The sequence below is a fragment of the Mytilus californianus genome, unplaced genomic scaffold (genome assembly GCF_021869535.1).
Source record: "Mytilus californianus isolate M0D057914Y unplaced genomic scaffold, xbMytCali1.0.p SCAF_8, whole genome shotgun sequence".
NCBI classification, from domain to species: Eukaryota; Metazoa; Mollusca; class Bivalvia; order Mytilida; family Mytilidae; genus Mytilus; species Mytilus californianus.
This window is the reverse complement of record NW_026262734.1, coordinates 35,730,053-35,756,667: the sequence shown is the minus strand read 5'-3', so window position 1 is coordinate 35,756,667 and position 26,615 is coordinate 35,730,053. Positions and strand designations below refer to the sequence as shown.

General features: G+C 32.1%; 2 protein-coding genes across 3 annotated transcripts in view; one reads left to right on the top strand and one right to left on the bottom strand.

Moving 5' to 3' along the window:
* Window positions 1-9,812, top strand: part of LOC127713020 (probable RNA-binding protein 19) — a 46,539-nt gene extending 36,727 nt beyond the window's left edge. For both annotated transcript variants that reach the window (XM_052219619.1, XM_052219618.1), the window contains exons 25-27: window positions 5,279-5,384; window positions 8,573-8,696; window positions 9,564-9,812. In XM_052219619.1, the coding sequence (XP_052075579.1) occupies window positions 5,279-5,384; window positions 8,573-8,696; window positions 9,564-9,631 (298 nt within the window). In that variant the 3' untranslated portion in view covers window positions 9,632-9,812. The remainder of the gene's footprint in view (window positions 1-5,278; window positions 5,385-8,572; window positions 8,697-9,563) is intronic.
* Window positions 9,813-17,509: 7,697 nt separating this feature from the next.
* Window positions 17,510-26,103, bottom strand: LOC127712213 (14-3-3 protein epsilon-like). Its single transcript, XM_052218518.1, has 5 exons — window positions 25,930-26,103; window positions 23,802-24,001; window positions 22,173-22,279; window positions 20,401-20,744; window positions 17,510-19,142 (listed from the first exon to the last, which is right to left on the bottom strand). Exons 1-5 carry the CDS (start codon window positions 25,991-25,993, stop codon window positions 19,087-19,089), a joined length of 771 nt encoding a protein of 256 aa, XP_052074478.1. The 5' UTR covers window positions 25,994-26,103; the 3' UTR covers window positions 17,510-19,086.
* Window positions 26,104-26,615: the final 512 nt, after the last annotated feature.

Genomic DNA, 26,615 nt, shown 5'->3' with positions numbered 1-26,615 from the left:
ATACTGTAAAAACTTTAAAAAATCACTGATTTTTATACGACCGCAAAAAAATTTGCGGTTGTATATTGGTATCACGTCGTCGTCGTCATCAGCGTCGTCCAAAGACATTTGGTTTCCGGACAATAACTTTAGTAAATGTAAATAGAAATCTATGAAATTTCAACACAAGGTTTATAATTACAAAAGGAAGGTTGGGATTGATTTTGAGGGTTATAGTCCTAACAGTTTATGAATTAGGGCCCAAAAAGGGGCCCAAATAAGCATTTTTCTAGTTTCCAGACAATAACTTTGTGGAACGGTGTATGGATCTCTCTGAAATTATACCACAAGTTTCCATACCACAAAGGGATGGTTAGGATTGGCTTTGGCAATCTTAAAATAATTTAAAAAGTACAATGTTATGTTTGGATTACCTCCCTTACACTGCTTTTAAATTATGTATAAAGAAATGTTGTATTGTCTTGTGGTGATTAGCTGTCAATTTATTTTTAGAAGTTACTATTTAAAAATGCTGATTAAGGAATATTAATTTTAGCCATGATTATGTATGTAATTTTCTATTTTAAGACTTTTATGATGTATTTAAATGGGTAATTATGGTTGCAAACTCCATTGGAATTTTGAGTTGAGATTGAGGGGAAAAAAAATTGGGGGTGGGGGTAAAAAAGCAATTGTGAGGGGGGGACAATTTTTTTCTCATTTCAGATTTCAGAAATTAAAAAGAAAATTTCTTCAAATATTTTTTTGTTGTTGCAAAAATAATGGGGGGGGGGGGGGGGGGAGGGTTAATTCGCTACAGCATAGTGTATTGCACAAAAGCAAAAAATTGAATATAAATTCAAATCATATAACCAATTCTAATTTCTACAGTTATTCTGTGTCAGAAACCTATTATGTGTCAAATATTTAATTACACTCCAAATTCAGACCTGTATCAAGCGCGAATATTGTGTCCATTTTTGCCCCAACTGTTCAGGGTTGGACCTCTGCGGTCGTATCCAACTGGGCTCGGAGAAGCAATTTATTTTATTATAACATAAATGTGGTAGGATGCATGCATCTAATTTATTAGAAATAACATTTAAAAAATTAGTGCATCCTTCACATGTAGCATTGCCAGAAATTGCATAAACAAATCTCACACATTTGTCTATTGTTCACTTAAAATTCACCCAATTCTTTTCTGAATTTACATTTTCAAGGTAATCAAAGTTATTCGGAATACATGTGATGCATTTTTCCGATAATGTTGCCAAGTGCATAATCTTCTTGGTTATAGCTAGAAAGTACTAAAATGGCTTCCTTTGACTGCCCAGTACAGCTAATTTTCAACAAAATACACACCTTTTCAGTCATGTTACATGAGATGAATTTCTTTTTAATGTAGTTCAGGCGTCTTTCGTCATCTTGGATTGTAAAATAGCAGAACAAGACTGGTCTAGATTTTTAATTAAAAATGCAAATTTTGTGAGAAGAATGTAATTCATTGATTAGGCTTTTCATCTTATTAAAGAAAAATATGTGTTTTATTATATTTTACAACTGTTTTTATACGACCGCAAAAAAATTTTGTGGTCGTATATTGGTATGATGTTGGCGTCGTCGTCGTCGTCGTCGTCGTCATAATACACAATGGTTTTCACACTCTAACTTAAGTTTAAGTGAATGGATCTCTATGAAATTTTACCATAAGGTTCAATACCACAATAGGAAGGTGGGGATTGATTTTGGGGGTTATGGTACCAACAGTTAAATAATTAGGGGCCAAAAAGGGGCCGAAAATAAGCATTTTTGTAACTTCCAGACATAACTTGTGTGTTATTGTATGGATCTCTTTGACATTGTACTACAAGATTCCATATCACAAAGGGTCGATGATGGGATTGATTTTGGGGTTAATTTCCTCGAAATTTTAGGAATAAGGGGCCAAAAGGGGGCAAAAAACAAGCATTTTTCTAGTTTCATGACAATAACTTGTGTGTAAGTGTATGGATCTTTCTGAAATTTTACTACAAGGTTCCATTTCGCAAAGGGAAAGCTGGAATTGAGTTTTGTGGTAATTGCCCAAAACGTTTAGTAATAAGGGGCCTAAAAAGGGGTGAAAAATAAGCATTTTTTAGTTTCTAGACAATAACTTGTGTTCAAGTGTATGGATCTCTCTAAAATTGTATTACAAGGTACCATACCACAAAGGCAAGGCTGTTATTGAGCTTGGTTTGGGGGGGGGGGGGGAAGGGGGGGTGATGAATCATAAGGGGGGGGGGGTCAAAAAAGGGGTAATTATTTTTTTTCGTTTAAGGAATAAGGGGAAAAAAGGTTAAAAAACTAGGGTTTCCATTTTAATAGACAAATAATTGAGTAAAGAACATTATTTAAAAGCAGTGTAAGGTTGGTAATTCAAACTCATTTAAATATCTCACCTGCACTATGTTTGAATTATGTAAATTGGAAATTTGCCAATTATTTTAGTATAATAAACTTCATTGGAAATTTGCCAATATAAAATTTTGCTGATGAAGGTTTTTTGTTTACCTTTAGTCTGACTATGATGTCATTTTCTATTTTAATAGCCTTATGATGTAGTTAAATTTTTTTTAATACTTTTATGATGTATTTTAATGCGCTTTTATGGTTGCAAATTTATTGTTTTAATATAATAAACTCCATTGGAAATTTACCAATAGTTTGTTTATTTTTAGCTATGACTATGATGTCATTTTCTATTTAATTTTAAGGTTACAAATTAATTTCAGTTTTAAATATTATTGTAAAATGTTTGCCCAAAACATTTATTAATAAGTGGCCAAAAAAGGGGGCAAAAATAAGCATTTTTTTAGTTTCCAGACATTAACTTGTGTTCAAGTGTATGGATTTCTCTGAAATTGTACTTAAAGGTACCATACCACAAAGGGAAGTGGGTCAAAAAATTTTTTTGGGGGGGGGGGGATTTTTTTTCCTTTTTTTTTTCTTTAAAATTTTCCATTTTAAGTTGGTTAATTCTGATCACAAAGAGAAAGTTGGAATTGAGTTTGGGGGATAATTGCTCAAATGTTTAGGAATAAGGGGCTAAAAAAGGGGTTAAAAATAAGCATTTTTTTTTAGTTTCCAACAATTAATTGTGTTTAAGTAATTGGATCTCTGTGAAATTGTACTGCAAGGTACCATACCACAAACTGAAGGCTGGGATTGAGTTTGGGGGGGGGGGGGGCGTGATGTGTGAAAATTTTCCACTTAAAGTTGGTTAATTATTTCTGATTTAGATATAAAAGCAAATAATAATGATGTGGTTTGATTTTATCAAAAACTTAAATTGAAGTTATGTATATTGTAAATTTAGGTTACATTGGAATTTAAGAATTGGCTTTGGGGTAGGGTTATGGCTCAAACCTTTAAATAATAAGGGAAAAAAAGGTGAAAAAACAAGGGTTTCCAGGTTAATAGACAAATAAGTACAAAACATTATTTAAAAGCAGTGTAAGGTTGGTAATTCAAACTCATTTAAATATCTCACTTACACTGCTTTTAAATTATGTAAATTGGAAATTTGCCAACAATTTTAGTATAATAAACTTCATTGGAAATTTGCCAATATAAAATTTTGCTGATGAAGGTTTTTTGTTTACCTTTAGCCTTGACTATGAAGTCATTTTCTATTTTTATAGCCTTATGATGTAATTGAATTATTTAATACTTTTATGATGTGTTTAAATGGGGTTTTATGGTTGCAAATTTATTGTTTTAGTTTAATTAACTCCATTTAAAATTTGGTAATAAAAAAAAATTTTGTTTATTTTTAGCTATGATTATGATGTCATTTTCTATTTTACTTTTATGGTTGCAAAGAAATTTTTATTTTTAGATATTACTGTTAAATGATGCTGATTAAGGTTTTTGCTATGTTTAGCCATGACTATGATGTCATTTTCTATTTTAATATCTGTCATGATGTATTTAAATGGGCTTTTATGGTTACAAAGGAATTTTATTTTTAGATATTACTGTAAAATGTTGCTGATTAAGGATTTTGTTTATTTTTAGCCATGACTATGATGTCATTTTCTATTTTAATACCTTTATTATGTAATTTCCATTTTTAGATATTACTGTTAAATGATGCTGATTGAGGGTTTGAATGCTGGGATTGATTTTGGGGGTAATTGCCTCCAAATTTTAGGAATTAGGGGGCAAAAAACAAGCATTTTTCTAGTTTCATGACAATAACTTGTGTGTAAGTGTATGGATATTTATGAAATTGTACTACAAGGTTCCATATCACAAAGGGAAAGCTGGAATTGAGTTTGGGGGTACTTGCCCAAAACGTTTAGGAATAAGGGGCCAAAAATAAGCATTTTTCTAGTTTCCAGACAATAACTTGTGTTCAAGTGTATGGATCTCTCTGAAATTGTACTGCAAGGTACCATACCACAAAGGGAAGGCTGGGATTGTTTTTGGGGGTAATTGTCTCAAAATGTTAGGAATTAGGGGCCATAAAGGGGCAAAAAAACAAGCATTTTTCTAGTTTCATGACAATAACTTGTGTGTAAGTGTATGGATCTTTATGACATTGTACTGCAAGGTTCCATATCACAAAGGGAAAGCTTGGTTTGAGTTTGGGGGTAATTGCCCTAAACTTTTAGGAATTTGGGGCCAAAAAGGTGCAAAAAACCCAAGCATTTTTCTAGTTTCCAGACAATAATTTGTGTTCAAGTGTATAGATCTCTCTGAAATTGTACTGCAAGGTACTATACCACAAAGGGAAGGCTGGGATTGAGTTTGGGGGTGATGAATCATAAGGATGTTTCAAAAAATTTGGGGGGGGGGGATTTTTTTTTCCCTTTTTTTACTTTAAAATTTTCCATTTTAAATTGGTTATTTCTGATTTATATATAAAAGCAAATAATAATGATATGGTTTGAATAGGTAAATTAAAAAATTTTAAGTTCTTAGACTACTTTCATTCTGTGTGAGAAACCTATGCTGTGTCAAATATTTAATTACAATCCAAATTCAGTGCTGTATCAAGCTTGAATGTTGTGTCCATACTTGCCCCAACTGTTCAGGGTTCGACCTCTGCGGTCGTATCAAGCTGCGCCCCAGCGGAGCATTTTATTTACAAATACAGAACAAATTGTGTTTTGCTTCAATTTGTTTCAACTTTGCCATATAAGGGGAGATAACTCAGAAAATGTAACTTGTATAAATGAATGTGTTATGAATTTACCTATTTTGTTGTGTTTTTTTTTTTATATTGTAATATATATCTGCTACTACTTTTTAGAGTGTTTGGTGAATTGAAGTCTGTCAGGTTACCTAAGAAACTCAGTGGTACTGGAACACATAGAGGATTTGGCTTTGTTGATTTTCTAACCAGACAGGATGCTAAAGTAAGTAATTTATACCACCAAACAGTCAGTTTTTTGTTAATTTTATCAATTGAAAAATTGCTAGTCTTAAAATATATTTATTGATATCAAATTGCCTTAGGTTTACCACTGTTTCGCCTCAGTAGTTTTGGTTAAAACAATTTTTGCAATACCGTAGAAATGCTTGTATAGTCCGCGGTTTTATTCTCCAAAATTGGACCTTCCAGACGGGGTGCGGACTATAGAGTACAATAAGCAAGAAATAAGAGAAAAATTTCAATTTCGCGGGCGAGGTGGTTTGTTTACGTTCTGCCATCTTTGTTATTTATATTGTAGAGGGCGCTCTTACCATTTTTCAAACTAATAATTTTAACTCATCCATATTAATAAGTTATTTCTATTCAATATCAAATTAATACTGATAAATATAAAAACTAAACCTTTCATTACAAATTTCTCGTTACTTTTCAATGCATTGGTTGAAATAAACTGGTATCTGCTTGATTGAAACGATACAAACATAGTGAAAAAGACAACCGTAAACCAGATTAGAATTTGTAAACTACAAAACGTAATCGGTTATTGTTCGTTCCGTTTTGGTGTTTCATACTGACTAATATGGTTTGTATTAGCTTAAGACCCTTCAAACATTAATGATATAGATATATTAAAGACTGTTTTACAAAAGGATGGAACTACTTTACTTTCAAAGTCGTATTATAGTGATATCTGTTATGTACAGATTTCGACTCTCACCGGTTAGTTTCTTCTTTTACACATGCTTTTTAAACTTCCTGTTTAAACATACACAAGTTTCTAAATTGTTTTTTAAGTGAATTAAACTTATTTTAACAATCATGAAGCGTTCTAGAATCATTTACAAGCAGTTTCAGCTTCTGTTTGATGATGGAAAACAGGTTTTTCCAAGAAAATACTGCAAACGACCGCACAGGATTTGAAATTACCGTAGTTTCATTAGACCTTTTCTAACAGTTACAAAAAGTTTTTTTACCTAAAATTTCGTGGGGAGAAGGGGGTGCGGACTATGTACCAGTGCGAACTATACAAGCCTTTCTACGGTAGCCAACATTTTAATGGTTATTTGGGTTATTGTCTATTTGGAAAAGATGCAAAAAGATGAATTGTTAGCTATTACTCTCTAATAAAACACCAGCTCAAATCTAGCTGAAGCCATATATCAAGAAGCTGTGACTAGTTGCTAAAAAATTTGACAGAATGTCTTAAAGGACCTAAAGAAGTAAACCAGTATACTCCTCTCCTCTTGAATGGGGTATAAAAATTTTCTATTAGTAAAAGGATCAATTGCTTAAATAACATATTTGGGAGTAATTAGTTCCATTTTTGTCTCGCCTTGACGGAGTCTAAAAGTGAGACATAGGTATGCTATTTCTGGCGGCTGGGTCAACAATGTATTAGTTTGTGATTAGGTCTAGTTTAAGGTGAACCACTTGTAGTTGGTCAATGATATTTGGTATGCAGTTGTATTAGCACTGGCACATCTCATTTCCATGGAGATTATTTGGCCCTGCCCCCTCACTCATGGTCTATTGACTTTGAAACTTTTGCTTAGTTTACATGTATTAGTTTGTGATTAGGTCAGTTTATGGGGAATCACTAGTGGTTAGTCAATGATATTTGGTATGCAGTTGTATAAGCATTGGCATATCTCATTTCCATGAAGATTATTTGGCTCCGCCCCCTCAGTCATGGTCTATTGACTTTAAAACTTTTGCTTAGTTTACATGTATTAGTTTGTGATTAGGTCAGTTCAAGGGGAACCACTCGTGGTAAGTCAATGATATTTGGTATGCAGTTGTATAAGCATTGGCATATCTCATTTCCATGGAGAATATTTGGTCCTGCCCCTGCAGTCATGGTCTATTGACTTTGAAACTTTTGCTTAGTTTACATGTAATAGTTTGTAATTAGGTCAGTTCAAGGGGAACCATTAGTGGTAGGCCAGTGTTAATTGGTATGCAATTATATAAGCATTAGCACATCTCATTTCCATGGAGAATATTTGGTCCCACCCCCTCAGTCATGGTCTATTGACTTTGAAACTTTTGCTTAGTTTACATGTATTAGTTTGTGCAGGAACATATATATTGACGGGACTTGACACTACCTGATTGTAATCGATTTTATCGTCGTGCCATAGTTAATAAAGATACGATACAGAAACGGACATGTGTTAAAAACGGACTCACTATTATCCTAATAATTTCTGATATTATCAAAAAAATGTCATTCAAACTAGTTTTATAGTGATGCTAGTGCATCAAACCTGTATTCTGTCACTTCAAATTTGTTAAAATCGCAAGCATTTCATCACAGAATTGTGCAGAATGCAAACAAGGTAATAAAAAAATGGCGGCCATTGCCGCGATGATTTACAAATTCCCAAACTATTATAAAACACTTCACATCAAATAAATCAAACTTATTTTGGTAATTTTATATGACAAAATATATCTACTAAATGATAAAACTTGTATTTATTTACAATTAGAGTTATGTGGTTTATTTGTTGAGCAGTTCTGATAGTTTTTCAGTCAGACGCTTCCAAAATCCGTAAATCTAAGGAAGTCTCGGGGAGTCCGAGATTTTATCAATTTTATACTGAAAAGCGTATCAGATTCATTTCCCGTTAGATATACTGTTCCCAGGTTTGTGATTAAATCAGTCTGAGATGAACCTCTAATGTTAAGTCAATGATATTTGGTATGCAAATTTATTGGCATTTACAAGTCTCGTTTCCATGGAGATTATATAGCCCCACCCCCTCATCATGGTTTATTGACTTTGAAACTTTTACATAGTTTACAAGTCAATGTTTGTGTTTAGGTTTGTTGAAAGGGAACAACTTATGATAATATATGGTATTTGGTATGCAGTTGTATTAGCATTGGCACATCTCATTTCCATGAAGATTGTTTTGTCATGTACCTTCAGTCATGGTTCATTAAATTTGAATATTTGCATAACTTACATGTTAAAGTATTGCTATTTTAATTTCAACATTTGCATTATCAAAAGTACAAAAAGGCGAGACATATCTCTGTGTTAACAGTTTATTCTTTCATCTATGGCAAACAATTTTGCTTTTTGATTATCTTTGTCTTTTTAGGTCTGAATAATACACTGTTTATTTTGAATGGCTTTGAAAATAAGTATGTTGAATTTTACAGAGAGCATTTGCAGCACTGTGTCATAGTACTCATTTGTATGGAAGACGTTTAGTTCTAGAATGGGCAGAGAGTGCTGAAGATTTGGATGAATTACGTAAAAAGACTGCAGAACATTACCATGAAGGTATGTGATGAAAATTCTCAAGATACTAATGATGTGTTCCTGTCCTTTTCATATTTATATCTTGTATGGTTTACTGGTTCTTTCATTGTATTTCTACTTGGGTTGATTTACTTTGTGGTAGTACACTTCTCAAAAATCTATTGATATGACTTTTACCTAGTATTGGGCGATATAAAGACAAAAACACTATGAATATTCATTAATTTACACAAGTGTCACATATTTTGAAATACAACTAAAAAATGAAAAATGAAAAATGAAGGTTCATATTTGTATTCTTTTTCATTTATGTACTAGTATCACAAAATTGTACTTTAGAGATGATTAAAACAAAGGAAATTTGATGAATATAAAAATGATCAGTTCAAATTACTTAGCTTTTAAACAATATATCAATTTTTAATGAATTCAATTATTTTAAAACGTAATCTATTATCAGCATCATCTAACTTCAACAGGTAGACATTAATAATTAAGTTATTTTTGTATTTATGTAATATTTGAAATGATACAATGTTGATTTGATATTTGATATTGATTCTTCTGTTCGAGGGCTTGTCATGAAATATGCATGAGATATTTGATACTGGAGAGTTCAGCGAACAATAATCAGACAGTCATATGTTTGCTTAACTGATTAAATTATGCAGATCATCCAATTTTTAAAAAATGTAGTACAAATCAACATTCAGGTCATGACCACCTAAACTACATTTGCATAATTTTTTGTTGACAGTTCTTCAAAAATTATGGTGGTATATCAGTATGTTAAGTGATATTCATTTGTCATAAAAAAAATTGGAAATCCTACGAATTACATCAGTTAAAAGCATTGTACGTATTTTTATTTTCATTACTATTTTGCAGATGTTCCAAGAAAGAAGATGAAGAAATCAAGTATAATGGAACAGTTGGAATCTTCAGAAATGCAATAAAATGTTAATTGTAACATTTTAGAAAAACTTAACTTCAGTGCTACACAAAGTTTTACAAAAAAAGATATCATTATCTCAGAGTAGTATTGCATGTGTTCATGGACATTTTACAAGAATAACAAATTGTCAAGTGTAAACTATTGAATGTGGCTAAAACTTGTCAATAAAATTTGAATTTTAATTGCTTATTTTATTCTATATGTATGTTATGCCATGTTGAACCATGTTGGGAAGTAAATAGACTAAATGATGCCTTCCACCATTAGAAGACTCATTTAATTGTCGAGCCTGCAACTTTTGTTGCAGTAAGCTCGACCTAGGGATAGTGATCCGTCAGCGGTGTCGACGTTAACAAACTTCTTAAAAGCTTAATATTTCAGAAGCTAAAAGACCTGGATCCTTCATACTTTGTATAAAGATGCATTATATTACGAAGTTTCCGTCTGTCATATGTCCATTGTCCTTGACCTCATTTTCATGGTTCAGTGACTACTTGGAAAAAAAGATTTTTAGTATTCTTAATTTCTCTCTTATAATGAGTAATAGGATAACTATATTTGGTATGTGCGTAGCTTGCAAGGTCCTCATGCCCATCAGATAGTTTTCACTTGACCTCGACCTCATTTCATGGATCAGTGAACAAGGTTAAGTTTTCGTGGTCAAGTCCATATCTCCGATACTAAAAGCAATAGGTCTACTTTATTGGGTGTATGGAATGATTGTAAGGTGTACATGTCCAACTGGTAGGTGTCATCTGACCTTGACATATTTTCATGGTTCAGTGGTTAAAGCTAAGTTTTTGTGTTTTGGTCTGTTTTTCTAACACTGTATGCCATAGGTCAACTATATTTGGTGTATGAAAATATTTTACCATGTACATGTCAGTCTGGCATGTTTTATTTGACCTTGACCTCATTTTTACGGTTCATTGCTCAATGTTAAGTTTTTTTTGTTTTTTGGTCTGTTTTTCTAATACTATAAGCAATAGGTCAACTATATTTGGTGTATGGAATGATTGTAAGGTGAACATGTCTGTCTGGAAATTATCATCTGACCATGACCTTATTTTCATGGTTCATTGGCCAATCTTAAGTTTTCCTAGTTAAGTTTATATCTTAGATACTATATGAAATAAGTCAACTATATTTAAAGCATGTAATGATTGTAAGGTGTACATGTCTGTCTGGCAGAGTTAATCTGACCTTGACCTCATTTTCATGGTTCATGGATCAATGTTTAGTTTTCCTGGTTAAGTTTGTTTCTTAGATACTATGTGCAATAGGTCAACTATATTTAAAGCATATTTAGTGTATGGAATGATTGTAAAGGTGTACATGTATTTCAAATTTGGTTTATATGACCTTGACCTCATTTTCTTGGATCATGTTCAGTTTATGTGATAGTAAAGAAGGCATCAATTTCAGTGTAAGCACTCTTATTTTGACAGTATGAGTCGTCAGAAAGGGTTCACCTGACCTTGACCACATTTCATGGATAAGTGATCAAGGTAAAGTCAGCATCTCAGATACTATAAGCGATAGGTCAAATAATTTGGTGAATGGAATGATTGGAAACTAGCAATTTTCATATGACCTCATTTCCATAGGTCAATGTTAAGTTTTCATGGTTTTGTCGGTTTATAAGACACTATAGGCAATAGGTCAACTATATTTGGTAAATGGAATGATTGTAAGGTGTACATGTTTGTCTGACCTTGATCTCATTTTTATTGTTCATTAGTCAATGTTTGGTTTAAACAATATTTTATTCGATAATTCAAATCATATACTATACGCAGTAGGCAATCTATAGTTGGTATATGATATGTTCATGTCCGTTTGGCAGGATTCGTCTGACCTTGAGCTCATTTACATGGATTATTGATAATTTTAAGTTTTTGTGTTGCTTGTAATAAAACCTTCATATTAGACTTTCAAAATAATTCAATCATATTAGTAAAGCATGCGAGATTTCAGCGTGCGCACTCTTGTGATTAGGTCAATTTATCAGTTACAGTAAGCAATAGGTCAACTATATTGTGTGCAAAGAATGGCCTTCTGGCAGGTTTCATTTGTCAGTGACCTCATTTAACTTGTTTATATGAAACCTGTAGCAAGTGTTTTTAATATACACTTTAAACAAAAAAATATAATGATAATGAAAACCTGCAGTGCTATCTTGTTGCCAGTAAGAATTCTATCCATATGTATAAATTTATTTTTAAGACAAAGAAAACGGCAAAAATGTGTCAAAAAGTGTCATTTTTGTCACAGGAGACAAGACAGGGATGGGATAGTAATCCAGCAGTGTTAACTTACTACTAAAAAGCTTACTATTTCAAAAAGTAGACGACCTAGATGCTTCATACTTCATATAAAGATGCCTTATGTTATTAAGTTTTCTTCAGATATATGTGCATTGTCCTTGACCTCATTTTCATGGTTCAGCGACTAATTGAAAAAAAATTATTTTTGTAATGAAAATTTCTCTCTTATGAGTATTAGGATAACTAGATTTGGTATGTGCGTACCTTGCAAGGTCCTCATGCCTGTCGGGCAGTTTTCACTTGACCACTACCTCATTTCATGGATCAGTGAACAAGATTAAGTTTTTGTGATACAAGTCCTATTTTGATGTATATGTAAAACTGGAAGTTGTCATCTAACCCTGACCTCATTTTCATGGTTCATTGGTCAATAGTTTTCATGGTTTGGTCTGTTTCTTACAACTTAAAGTTACTTTCTTCAATATTATTTTTTTGAGAAAAGACAAATAAATGTGGATAGTGTCCACATGTGGACACAGATGATGCCCCCGCTTGCATATCATATAGTTACGAAAAATTCAGCAATTTTTATGTTTATAAAAGGACATAAACTCAAGAATGGTAAAAGTATCACCACCAAATTTCGTACTTAATCTGTATTATGTAGTAATAAGCATTGTGTATAAGTTTCATAACATTTGGTTGAGGCAAACTGAAGTTAGAAAATGGAAACAAAAAATTTGTACTTGATCTTAGTTTTGTTGTAATGAATATTGTGTATAGGTTTCATAATGTTTGGTTTGGGCAAACTTAAGTTACAGATTGGAAACTAAAAATTTTGCAATTTTTCGATTTATAAAGGGGCATAACTCAAAAATGGTTACAGTGACACTAAAATTAAACATTGCATTGTATAAAGCATTGATTGTAGTTGATTCAACTATAATCATTGACAAAGGAAGATAACTCCAATTTTAAAAATTACTTGATATTTAGAACAAAATAAAAAATTTGCCATTTTTTCAATTTATAAAGGGGCGTAACTCTAGAACGGTTAAAGCAAAGCCACCAAAATTCAAACTTGATCTGTGTTTTGTGGTAATAAGCATTGTGTATAAGTGTCATAACATTTGGTTGAGGTAAACTTAAATTAGAGAACGGAAACTAAAAATTTTGCAATTTTTACATTTATAAAGGGGCATAACTCTGGTTAAAGTGACGCCACCAACATTCAAACTTGATCTGTGTTTTGTGGTAATTAGCATTGTGTATAAGTTTCATAACATTTGGTTGAGGCAAACTCAAGTTAAAGAATGGAAACCAATTTTGGGACGTACGTACGTACAGACGGACAATGGGTAAAATTTAATGCCCCCACCTCTATGGCGGCGGCATAAAAATGGAAAAGAGAGTAAAAACTGTCATTGAAGGTCCATTACTCCTATAAAGAGTTGTCTGATAATTTTGTGGAAATTTGGTAAATAGACATAAACATTTTCACCATTTATAGTTTTTCTTACTAGACAATAGCATGCATTTTACCCGTGTGTTCTATTTTAAGCTATGGTGACCATGTTTGCTTATAAGCAGGAACAAATCATTTTAGTAAGGTTCATATTCAAATTTTAGTTGAATTGATGTAGTTTCATAAATTCAAAAAAAAAAATTACGAAAGACCCCAAGTGTTGGCAGAAGCTCTCAAACCATATGACATATACATATCAGATATGGATTTACCAGCTCTTTCTATAATCTGGAATATATTTAAAATTTCAGATGTAAAGAAACAGCCTCCATTGTACAAGCTTCCCTTTCTTGCATCCTTTACTGGCAAAACAAAAATCACCTGTTATTAAGAGGAGAGATATTATTTTTCAATAGAGGGAATATGAATAATGACTCATTTTAAGCCCCATTCACTTTCTGAAATAATGGTTTTCAAGAAGTTAGTTCATCACTTATACCTTACCCTTGTGCTTTTTTTCTGCCATGCCACTTATGTTAGCCATTGGACCAAAATAGAATTAACAGGTTCTGATGGTTGTTTTAAAGGAGAGTACCTTGGAAAAGTTTTACTGGCAACAAACGCCAAATGATAGTTAAGCTCACAGATCTTTAATAAAATGCGTAAGAGTTCGCGGAACCCAGTGTCTCGCCTACTTTTGCTGTTAGTCGCAGGCTCAACAAAAATGGGGAAAAAATTATTAAATATTTTCCTCTAGATACTATCTTTTGATTGTAAGAAGCTTCTGTCTAAGTTTGGTAAAAATCCAGGATGGTTTATGAATCTAATAAATGTTTTAAAAACTTTTAACTGCAGACTGTATGTAATGTAAACTGGAAGAAAAACCAAGTCCATTTATAAGTAATATACGGAGAAACAGGAAATAAATTTTTACAAAATTTCCTTCAAGATACTAGCTCTTGATCAAAAACAAGCATCTGTCCAAGTTTGGTACGAATCCAGGATAGTTTAAGATAGTTATTAAAATTTTTAAAACTTTAACCACAGACTGACAGAGTGAATGTAATGTTAACTGGCAGAAAAACTAAGTCCATTTATAAGTAAAATACGGATAAACAGGATTTTTTTTTTACAAAATTTACTTCTGGATACTATCTTATGATCATAAACAAGCTTCTGTCCAAGTTTGGTAGAAATCCAGGATAGTTTAAGAAAGCTATTAAAATTTCAAAAACTTTTTAACCATAGAGTGAATATTTGTGACTGATGCCGCCGACGGAACTTAGGATCGCTATGTCTCGCTTTTGCGACAAAAGTCACAGGCTCGACAACAAACGAGTAAAACACCACTATGTTACACATTGTTGAAACTAGATTTGCCATGTTTGTTCTCTACATTGTAGAGTGCACCCTCATTTCTTTTGACATAATCTAATAATTTACTCAAATACAATGCTTTATTACACGTCTCCTTTCTTTCCACAACATTGCATAAGTGTATAAACTATGTTTATAACTAATCAGTTATATGTTCAGACATGGGCGCTTCATACTGCAGCATGTGTTCTGTTTTAGCTAAAGGACCTTCAAAGGTTAATGTGACAAGTAAATTTAACAGTATTTTACTAAAAGATGGCACTTTTACTTGAGGTACATCTTAAGTGCAGAATGTGGAATTTCTACACTCTCTCACCATATTTTTTTGCCATTCATACACGCTTTTCCCCCGTTTCCAGTTACTGGAGAACAAAATTCCACTTTTTAGTTGTTGTGATTTTGGAACACTTGTAACATGTTCTAGAATCATTTACAAATATTTTCAACTTTCTATTCTTAGCTGAAAATAATGCAAGTGATCATACATGATTTGAAAATTCTAGTTTCACTTAACTTTTTAACAAGTGACACAATCTTTTGTCCTTGACTTCCAAACAAGGGTGCATACATGTGATGGACTGTGAAACTCAGATCAGGAGATTAGGACTCAGATCAGGAGGTTTTTAATCAACATAAATTTTGTCGTAAATGTAACCGTGTGCTGTATAAATTTTCTTTTAAAGTGTTTTTTCTTCCAACTTTCCATCCGAATGTATTTTGTTTATAGTACCCTTGTACTTATAAATTTTCTCTATCTATCCAACATGTTCAATCCAACATTCTTTTTTTTTTAGTATGTTTTGTTATATCTTTATTTCAGATCTTTTGTGTCATTATTCTATAGAACAATCACTGCAATCAGAACATTTGTCCATCTATTTGCAATTGGATCTTCTTTGCATGATAAGAAACACATTCAACCTAGTATCAAGGGTCAGTTATTATATAAATTTCAATTAAAGCCTTAAAAGGAAATATAGAACCCTCAAATAATTTTCAAATTATTATTTTTTTATTTGTCCTAAGACATTTAAAATCATTTAAGGTGGTACCCAACACCTTGACTAATATAAATTTGGCTCGTTTAATTTTCATAAAATTTTGACAAAATGTTTACTTTGACACTTTGACAAAAATATAAAAATTTCAAAAAATTTGAACCAACCACTTTATCAGAAAAATTTCATTGGTTATATAGCAGTTTGACAAACACTAATTTTGATCATTGAGAAGCTTAATATTTCCTTAATACAAAGTAATTAAAACGTTTAGCTGATTTTTACAGAGTTATCTCCCTGTAGTGTTAGGTACCACCTTAATTACCATCCTTTTATGATTATTTGTTCAATTTATATTTTATTTATATTCTTTTGAAAATTTACATTATTTAAAAGAAAGTAACTTAAAACAGAATAAATCAAGGGAAGTAACCCAAAATTTTTAAATACACAAAAAGTTTTTATTACACAACGGCAGTTAGCCTGATGTAATAATCGTTGATTACCAGTATGTTTGACACCCAAGCTGACAAGTGAAGCCATATAATTATGCATGTTAATTGATTTACAAGTAAAATATAACTTCAGGTAATGTCAGTGACACCAGATATGCTGGGCTGAAATTTTTATTCATGAAATATTTCATACACAGGATTTTTTTCTCTTCAACGGGAGGTCGGGAGGAGACCCCTGAAAACGGGATTATTGTACTCCTGTCGGGAGGTTCACATGTATGAGGGTGTGTGGATTATGTACCAATTAGGCAATACCAATTATACACAGCCAAATTTGGCTACAACTAGCGAGTGTTTCGAGTCAGTTCATCAATGGATTGTTCTAGTGAACAATTTTTCTTTTCTTATGTGGTGTTTATGTATTAAGGCAGCTTATCTTCAATGGAAACACTTTGTTTGCATTTTAATTCTCTTTAATATTTCTGAGCGGCAGGTTTTTCCTCATCATAAAAGACCTTACCAATATCTTAAAGATGTCAGTAATTTGTTATTTCCCTCTGGAATTTTATCTTTAAATTAAACTATCATTAAATTTCTTTTAGGCAGTGATTTGATAAAAATACTCAAATTCAAAAAAGATTGGCTAGATCAACAAAGTGAATTCTCAGAAACTCTTAACCCATCTGACAATCTATATCAATTAAATGATTATACCCAATTCAAAGAAAAGTGTCAATGATTCTGAACATCTAAAACATGAATATTTCTTACCAACAATGAGCAAAAATTTGTTTTACAGCACATGGACTTGAGTGTGTAGGTAAAGGTAGTATCTTTGGTTTGCTTGCTTGCTAAAATCAAACACACCTAAAAGCTGCTTGTGAATTAGCTTATAATTGATACAAAAATGAAACTTATTTTCAAACTGACTTATAAAACAGGTTTCACAATGTTTATATACAGTCTCTACTTTTAATTGGTTCTCCGTTTAACTATTGACCACGGCCAAAGGAAGGTAGTACCTTAGCTAATAATGACTTCATGGTTCAGCTAGCAAGCAAGCAAACCAAAGATACTACCTTTATCTACACACTCGAGCATATATGCTGTAGTGAATTAAAAATACTTTGTCATGGTAGCAGTCAATCTCAATATGTTAATCTTGCAGCAACATTCTGTAAGTGTTCAGTTTTTTGTGTTGCTCAAATCACTTTTAGAAATATCTTTAATATTCTATTGAATGCTGTTTCTTCAGCATCTATCCCATATTCTATCTTTTTAATTTTAAAGAATGCAACAGACAGACAGGACACAGTAATGATCAGCATGTTTTACTGTTAAAAGCATGACATTTTACAAATTTATCATATATAAATGTATTATCTAGAATAATCTATGCTTTGAAACTATCAATAATGGTGAGAGAGAGAAGATTGTGAGATTTGATCACAACACCAGACAGCCAGACTAAACAAACAATATAAAAAATAATCACAAAAATTATCTTCTCTTATATCAGATCATTTAAAAAATCACTCATAACTACAGTTAGCTTTTAATTAGTCCAGATTTTTTCATCAATAATTTCTACCACAAGAGTGAATTTCCAGATTGTCATGGTAATATTTCAAGAATATGTTTTTTTAAACCTTCCTTTTATAAATGTTGACATGTAAATTAACATTCAAATGCCTTTTTATTCAAAAAGCAGATTTTTGGTGATGTTTAAAAACGGACACTGTACTGCTGTTACGGAGAAGAATGAGGTACAACATTGTGTGCTGCTGTTTTAAGTAAACATCCAATACTGTTTCCTTTTCACACTTAATTAAAAAGGTACATATAAATATAATAAACTCCATCAAATTGTCTACACTATATATGAACAATAGATATTACAATTTTTATCCAGGTAAAGAGATATCTTAACTCTCAAGAAGGAATATCAATCAAATGCACAAGGATTTTGTCAAAAAACATGATAAAAATGGCTAACGATTTTCTTTCTAGGAGTACTGGCCTAATAAATTTTTCAACTGAAGTACATTTATAGAAACTGGACCAAATTTCACTGCTTTCCTTCTTACAAGCACTATTATATTCAATTTCAATATGGAGGTACAGATTTGGGGAAAAGATATTTGTTAAACCTGTAAAATTTAGTAGAACAGAGAATTTAAACATCAATTTACCTGGTTACAACTGTCTGAATTCTGATAATAAATAAATGGACACATATATATCATGCATTTTGACAATATCGCAATAATAATGTCACAGATATCCCCACAAAAAAAAGTTCAAATACACACCTGCTTTTCCAAATCTACGTTACATGTCACAATAGTATCAAAAACGTCACAGATGAAAGTATTTGGTCCTCTTACTAGTATACAACAAGTCACCATTTTTCCAAAGCACAATTACGAAAGCAATGAAAATAACCTACGACTGTTAAAGAAAGGTATTTGATAAAAAAAAGATCAAGAAAGAAGCATGGAATACTATGCAACTAAGATAGAGCACTTCAAATAGACACAGGGAATATGAAAATTATAAAATAAAATAAATGATAGCTACTTTTGAGGTGCTAAATCGACAACAATGCAAAAGTACATTGGGTCATGTGCACTGAAAATACCTATAGCTGACCAATATTCCATGCTTCACATACTAATGAGATTTCTGAACAATACAAAGAAAGATTACAAATGGGGGCAATACAGGGTACGTCACAGTTACAACCTGTAGGAATATGGTCTTTTTAACTATTCCATGTGACGTAAGCAGGTGACCTTTTCCTCATTTCCATACAGATGATGTCTTCAATCACACTAATGTGTCAATTTAATAAAAATTTGAATAATTCATCGTTAACTAGGTCACTACATTCCTTATGATGCATCCTCTCCTTCTAGGTCTTGTACTTGTTCCTGTTTCTGTTCTGTATCTGCAAAAAAATAGAAAAGTTTTGTTTTACAAAAATTGTTATATGATTTGCTCATCTACAAATATTTGATTGTGATTGGTATGTTAGAACTGTTTCCCTTTGTTTACACTTCTATAGGTAGACCATGCTGCCAAAACTACTTTCTATACCCATGTTAACACTTTCATCAATTGGTGTTTGCTTTACACGACCTCAGCATAAAGAATACACACTTTCAGGGTTTGACACAAAGTCAATTCCTTTACTAGCCAATAGGGCTAGTTAATTTTCCTTCTAAGCCCTCCATCAGCTTCACTAGTGATGTCCTGCCTTAGACACAACCCTTGCGAGGGAGTACAGGGGTCAATTCTAAAATAAATTAAGGTAAATCCTGTGTCATGGGACATTTCCATGAGCATGTTTTGTGTGATTAATGTTAATGAGATTTCACTTGTTTGCTGCAACTTTTATTCTAATTTTTAAATCATCTCAATCAAGAATTTGTATGACTTATTTTGAAGAGGTCTGCACCCGCTGCTTCTAGTTATAATTCTTAATGGACTCCTTTTTTGTCTCATTTGTTTGTTTGGATTTTTTTGTTTTGAGAAACAACAGCATAAAATTTGAAAAAATTGGATCAAGTGGTCGACAAAAAAAGAATCATCAATATCCAGTTTGACCTCCATTATGTCATCAGTAACAACATATTCAAATTTGAAAAGTATTGGTTGAAAAGTTCTCAAGTTATTGCATGGAAACAGCTGGAGTCGCATACTTCAACAAATCAATAACTGCATTTTTTTGTCTGACAAGTGAAAACTGGTTTATAATATGTATTCAATTTCATTGTGAACTGACGACAGTGAGATTTTCAGTTAATTCATTAAGAAGATTTGAAGTTTGTACAAACAAGATCAGGGCTGCCCTGGCCTCTAAAAGTTAACTTTTTTACTAGTTTAGGTCAGTAAATGTTACAACTATGACTATGACTTTGATTTGACTGCTTTCAACTTTTCAATTGAGGCTGGTGAAAAAGGGTTTGTTGTTTTTGGTTAGGCAACCGAGCACTCATGTGCACACAATACCTTATCTAGCCCCAGCAATTCTAAGAATATCAAAATTATTTTGACATTTTTTATATATTCAGAAGTCTTTCTCAATGTGCCATTGACATTCTGTTTTACCCCAGACTTGTTCTCCACTATAAAATGGGACAAGCTTCTTGTACATTAAAGAAGTGATTACTACTGTCAGAGTTATGTCTTGGTTGAATGCTTACCTTCACCTTGCATATCTGATGTCCAAAGTGTTAAATTATCTCTTAGCAACTGCATTATTAACGTTGAATCTTTATAGCTCTCTTCACTTAAAGCATCCAATTCTGATATAGCTTCATCAAATGCTGCTTTTGCTAACCTACAGGCTCTGTCTGGCGAGTTTAGGATCTCATAATAGAACACAGAAAAGTTCAGTGCTAAACCTAGACGTATAGGATGAGTAGGTGCTAGATCTGTATGAGCTGTATCACTTGCAGCTTTATAAGCAACTAAACTGTTTTCTGCAGCTTCCTTTCTATCATTTCCTGTAGCAAATTCAGCCAAGTATCTATGGTAATCTCCTTTCCTGAAAAATTAGAGGCAGCCTTTACAGTAAAATTCAAGTGCATACATATATCTTGATATATGTATAAACAAGGTGATTCAACTAGATACCAATGGGTCGATACCTCTGCTGATTGACTGTTAGTCCCTGGTGGTATCACCAGCCCAGTAGCCAGTACTTCAGTTCTGGCATGAAAATAGAGATTTGGTGTTTAAAATTTGCTGTCACAAAATTTCTGAAATTATTTTTAAATTAAGGAATATATCTCCATAATGCAAAGCATCAGTTTCTTGTCCAAATTTGGCTATACTTTCTTGTCTGTTTTGGGATATAAGCTCTTCATTTTTTTAATAAGCTTTGGAGTTTCAAAATTGTTTTGGCCTCAAGCATCACCTAAGAGACATTTATTGTCAAAATGCACATCTGGTGCAGAAAACTGGTACAGTTAATGTTGTCCATCTCTATATATATAAAATTTTCAATTGAAATATACAAACTGACAAAGTGGGAGTGTAAATCAGGCAAACATCATCAACAATTTCCATTTTAATGGGAATCAATGGACATTATACATAGTGATTTTAAAGGAGATGTATACTGTTATTCGGTTTAAAGATTTTTCACAAATGTTTAATATTCTATATTGTATCCATAATCAGAAAAACGTATTTATAAAAAACATGAAAAAGAGATGTCCAATCATGGTTAGAAATATTTCAAAAGAATGAACTTTAAAATTCATGAACCAACTGTAGAACTGGATCATGAATGTAGGTTCCCTTTCCAAGACGAGCACAGACTGTTTTAAAAGATGGTGGTTATGATGTTAATCGCTTACATTGTAGATCATTCTGTTTCTAGACAGATGCTGTCTGATAACACACATTTGAGGCCTGAATGATGATAGAAACGGACAATTGCCCCTTCCTTACATCAATCATATGGAAAAAACAAAAACAAAATTTGTCAGTAGTAGTGTTCTTGCAAATGTACAATTAATGGTGTATGGACTTAGTTTACATGTAGTGTCTAATGAGTGTGTTGCGTATATAAAAATGCCTTGTGAAATTAAATAAATTTGTCAAGTATACATGGTATATATCAAATTACTCTCTAGCATATATGGATCAGATACATTTATGAATTAGATTTTAGTTCCTTAAATCATAAATGTGGAATTTTGTTTTTTTGATTTAAAATAGACATCTTTTTCATTTTTTAGTAAATTGAAACCAACAAAATAACTAACTAGAGCTGTACTGTCAATATCCAATTTAGCAGATTTCTGATTTGTCACTATATATCATGGTTATTTTATGATTACATATAAACACTCCGTGTATTTCAACATGCAATCTGTCACTTCGATCTACCATAACAAAATATAATCCAAATGATACATTTGCAGAAAATTCTTAATCCATTACTTTAGTACTGTATCCTACTCACATTTTATAATAAAATACTTTTGATTCACCATTTGTTGCTTGTGGGATCAGATTTTTATCTAATATATCTAAAACACTGTTGCAAATGCCTTTAAGCTCCTCTTCAATCTATAAAAGAAATGAACAAAGTTCAACTTAACCTGGAATAATGTTTAATGAGCAAATTTTTAAAGCAATCGTATCCTTATCAGGCTAAACTAGAAATGTTTACATGTACAAAAAGGGAGCAAATGCTTCTAGTGCTCACTAGTCATGCTAATGAACCTTACTATAAGTTTTCATTAAACAGGAAGTAGATAAGTGATGAATTTGAAAATGCATCATACAGTATAGCATTACCACATAAAGCTTGTTTAATACCAAATTTTAGGACACTTGCTTTGTTGTTCCTGAGAAAAGTATGATATTTGTTTGTCTGAATTGTAATTTCAGTATTTCCTTGTATCAGAATTAGATTGAAGCAAAACACAGAGAAATAATAAGTCTTGGAACACGATTTAAAATTAAAGTTGAAAGGAAATATGCTTTGCATGAAGACTTCCCTCTTTTCGTACATTGGTCTTATATAAAGTAAAAGACACCCATAGAAAATAGGCTTCGGGTAATAAAAAAAATAAAATAAAATAATGATTATCTACACATAACCTTACCTATGCAACATTTTGGTAAAATCTCTTGAAACTTTATTGGAATGAAACAAAATGTTTCAAACATAAATCTTATGGCAAAGTTTGACCATCTTCAAAAGATCTGCACAACTATATCAAAATACACCATACTTTTCCTTTTTTACTCAGATTAAGAGAAAACTTGAAAAATAATTTCATTGAAATCAACAGGCCTCTACATTATCATTTTTTCTAACTTGTCCCTTGAGCCCTGATCAAGATCTTTTACTTTACTGAATTACTCCATATTTGTTTGTTGCTCACATAAGATCTGAAGACCATAAGGGATCATGTTCTGAAACTGCTGATCACCTTTTATGAAATTTGTTGAACAACATTTTTAGTGTCATATTTGCACTAAAATTATCATTTTTCCTGGCAAAAATAGATCAAATGGGTGAAACTTTTGCTGTAATTGTGATGTTATCTTACGTTTTTCTTATTTTAAAATATGAATATAACAATGAAGCTCAAGTTGTTGAATATTTTGGGAGGTCAGTGCATTAAATTGAAATCAAGTCAGGAAATTATCTAGTTAGATCATCAAATTTCCAGAGTATTTCTCAAGTTATTAATAGTTTACTGAACGATATTTGAGAGTGAAAGTCTATAGTAAATAATATGCTAACTGTTCTAAGGCTGAGATTTGATTGGATGCTTAAAGGTCACTTAATATCACTCCTTATGGGACTTCTTCAAACCTTCCAAGAGAAAAGTGAACGATCTGATTGGTGTTTCAAAAGACTCCTGTCAAATTGCCAGACAAAATATTCAAATATTTTTTTCCTTAAATTTCCATTTCACACTGTCAAGCTTTTTAATAGAATATAGTGTTATTTACTGTATGAATGTATTGTATAACTTCTATGTTGTAACACCAATTAGGTACAGAGTCTTCCTTTATGTGTTACACTACAGGGACTCGACATATTTGGTGTTCCAAAATTTTATTTCATTTTTACCTTAGTTCTATATTCTTTCATTTGTTCTTTCTTTTCACTCTCCCCTTTCGATTCTTCCTTTTGTTCTAAACTACTCATTATTCGCCATGATGCCCGTCTTGCTCCAATTACATTTTTAAATGCTACAGATAAAAGGTTCCTTTCTTCTACTGATAAATCTACATTCATTTGTGCAACCTTCTTCATACATTCAACCATTTCTATAAAAAAAAATGTTTCAATGCTAAGTCAGGTGACCACTACAGTTTGAAGTAAAACAAATTTAAAAATAAAAATAAATGTTAACAGTATTTCAGAAAACAAGTCCCTTGTTGGTTCTGATAATTATAGTGGGTGTAGTTAATCATTAAAATGTGTTAAATTATAAAAGACAAAGAAAAGAAACATCTTTGCCCATTAACAAACATGGCTTGTGCTTCTCAAGGACTACAGCGAAGTTGCTTTCCTGTAAGTTATATGAATGTCACCCAAATGTTCAAACAGTCACTTTTAAGTAAAAAAGAAATTGATGTATTCCATTTCTAATGTTACCTCACAAGATTCATCTTTTTGCATTGAGTACCCCAAAAAAAATAATGAAAACAACACTATAAATTTTTTAAATGAAGCAAGAGTTTAAGCTCCACAGACTTCCTGCCATTAATTTATGAAAGGTCTGTTTTAAGTTTATTTGACCAGACAAACTAGTACTGCAATGATTAATCCGACCTACCAAATATTTCAACAGACAATTGTGGAAAAATCTGCCCACCAGCACAGGCTTGTAGTAAAATTTCTACTGGGGCTTAGAATTATAACAACAGGACAATAGTGTACATTTTTTTCCAAAAACAAGCTTTATGCCTATTGCTGCAAAAGTGTATTGTGAAGAAAAAAATAGGTGTGGTTTCTGTTCATACCCTAAAAACTAGGGTCAGTTGGTCAGAATTTTTTTTTTGCCTTCTTGCATTGTTTTCTTAGAACAGTTGTTTAAAAGTTTTCAAGTGTGAAACTGTCCTTCATAAACGTTTTTCTCTGTTTTTCTATTGTGTTTATGGTTGCATTCCATCAACCACACAGCAAGCATTCTAGTTGCCATAATTTTTAACATTAGCTGGCCATATGGTTATCATTAACGGTTGAAAAAACGTTGTTACAAGAGCGCCAATTAGGTACAGGCGATTTTGAGACACTTAATAGGAAGATCTTTTTTTTATCAAAGCAAATTTTCAAAATTATTTTTTCCAAGGAAAAGTTTAGGGTTGGCTGCTATTAATTATAGACACATATTTTTTACCTTGAATTTTAACCAAAAAAGTTGTGACATGTAGATAAAAGAATTAAGGTGTAATCAAAACTATCAGACCATTTGACTGATGGCCATGGACTGCCAATTTTAGTCAAGACTGGCTGCACGTTCGAAGTTACCCAATAACCGGACATCACACAGATGCAATTGTAAATAAGCCCTATAAAATAGCATACATTTGCAGACTAGGTTTTTACTAAGACCACTCCTTCCAGTTTTATATTATACATTATTACACATACAAAAGTTTTATCGTGACTACAGGAGGATTAAACATAATCATATTGCACATATGTATGGAAATTCATTGAATTATAAGCATTCAGGACGATCAACCTTAAAAAATAAAACATTAATACGTTTGGGAGTTTCAAGTAGGCATGTACACTTTTCAAATTATGTACAATACATTTTCAATGATTATCAATGTACTCTGCTGCAAAACAAAACACGGTTGATAGATTCGAACTAAGAAACCAAACGATACAAGGACATATAGCATATTTTTCATTTATTTAGATCAGTAAACTGGCATTTAATATTTAAAACCTGCATTTAGAATCAACTAGAATCACCCAAAATGGCGACCGTCAGTGTCATGTCAATATCCATGGACACAACTGCAAATATTATCCGCTACAGACAAAAACAGTTTCAAACATAAACCAGTAAAGTATTTTACATAACATGCAATCAGAAAATCAGACAAATAGGTAAATAAGAGGCATACATTAGAAGTTTTAACTGCTTCCTCGTCTTAAATTATGCGAGAGGAAGTAATGCAAGATAGCCGACATATTTTGATTGAATCGTTGACATGTATCGTAAACGAATAAATACCATCATATCTCTCGGCCTGTTCAGCCAACTTGGCCATGTAAACTAAATCCTCTCTATCAGCCATTTCGATGACCACAATTTACCAAAGATTCAGAAAGATTGTAAATTACTATCGTAAACTGTTCTAAAATGGCCGATGCCGCCAATGAAAGTAGTTCCTTACTAACGGTTGTATCCATGCGCGGGAACAAGCCCATTCATGATTAATTCATTTACTCACCATTTGCACACGGACGTAGTACGATATATATTAATAATTTTACGATTGTCAATTTGACCTTGACTTTGATATGAATGCAAAAAATGTACAAATTTAGTCATAAGTCAACAAATCGTTTTCAAAACTACGTAAAAATTCACTTTGTTTGAAATTTTCTTGCCTAAATATAAAGGAACTGATTTTTTCGCCTATTTTACTACGGTTTCAAGAAGACTGCTGCTGTTCACAGTTTCTATTTTTTTTTTAAGGAAGGAGGTTGCGATATTTATGTTGTCAGCAAGAATGTCAATTTTGTAAATGGCCCTCTAAAAATATGTTACTTATGTGCAGAGGTGATGAAGTAAAAATTATAGTGATCCTTGTCTGATAGGCAATTCCGGTCAAAACTAGTCAGACTGGGCAAATGAAGTTTATTTCCTAGTCAATGATCGTCAATCTGTTTGATTCTTATGATATCCTCGGGTCA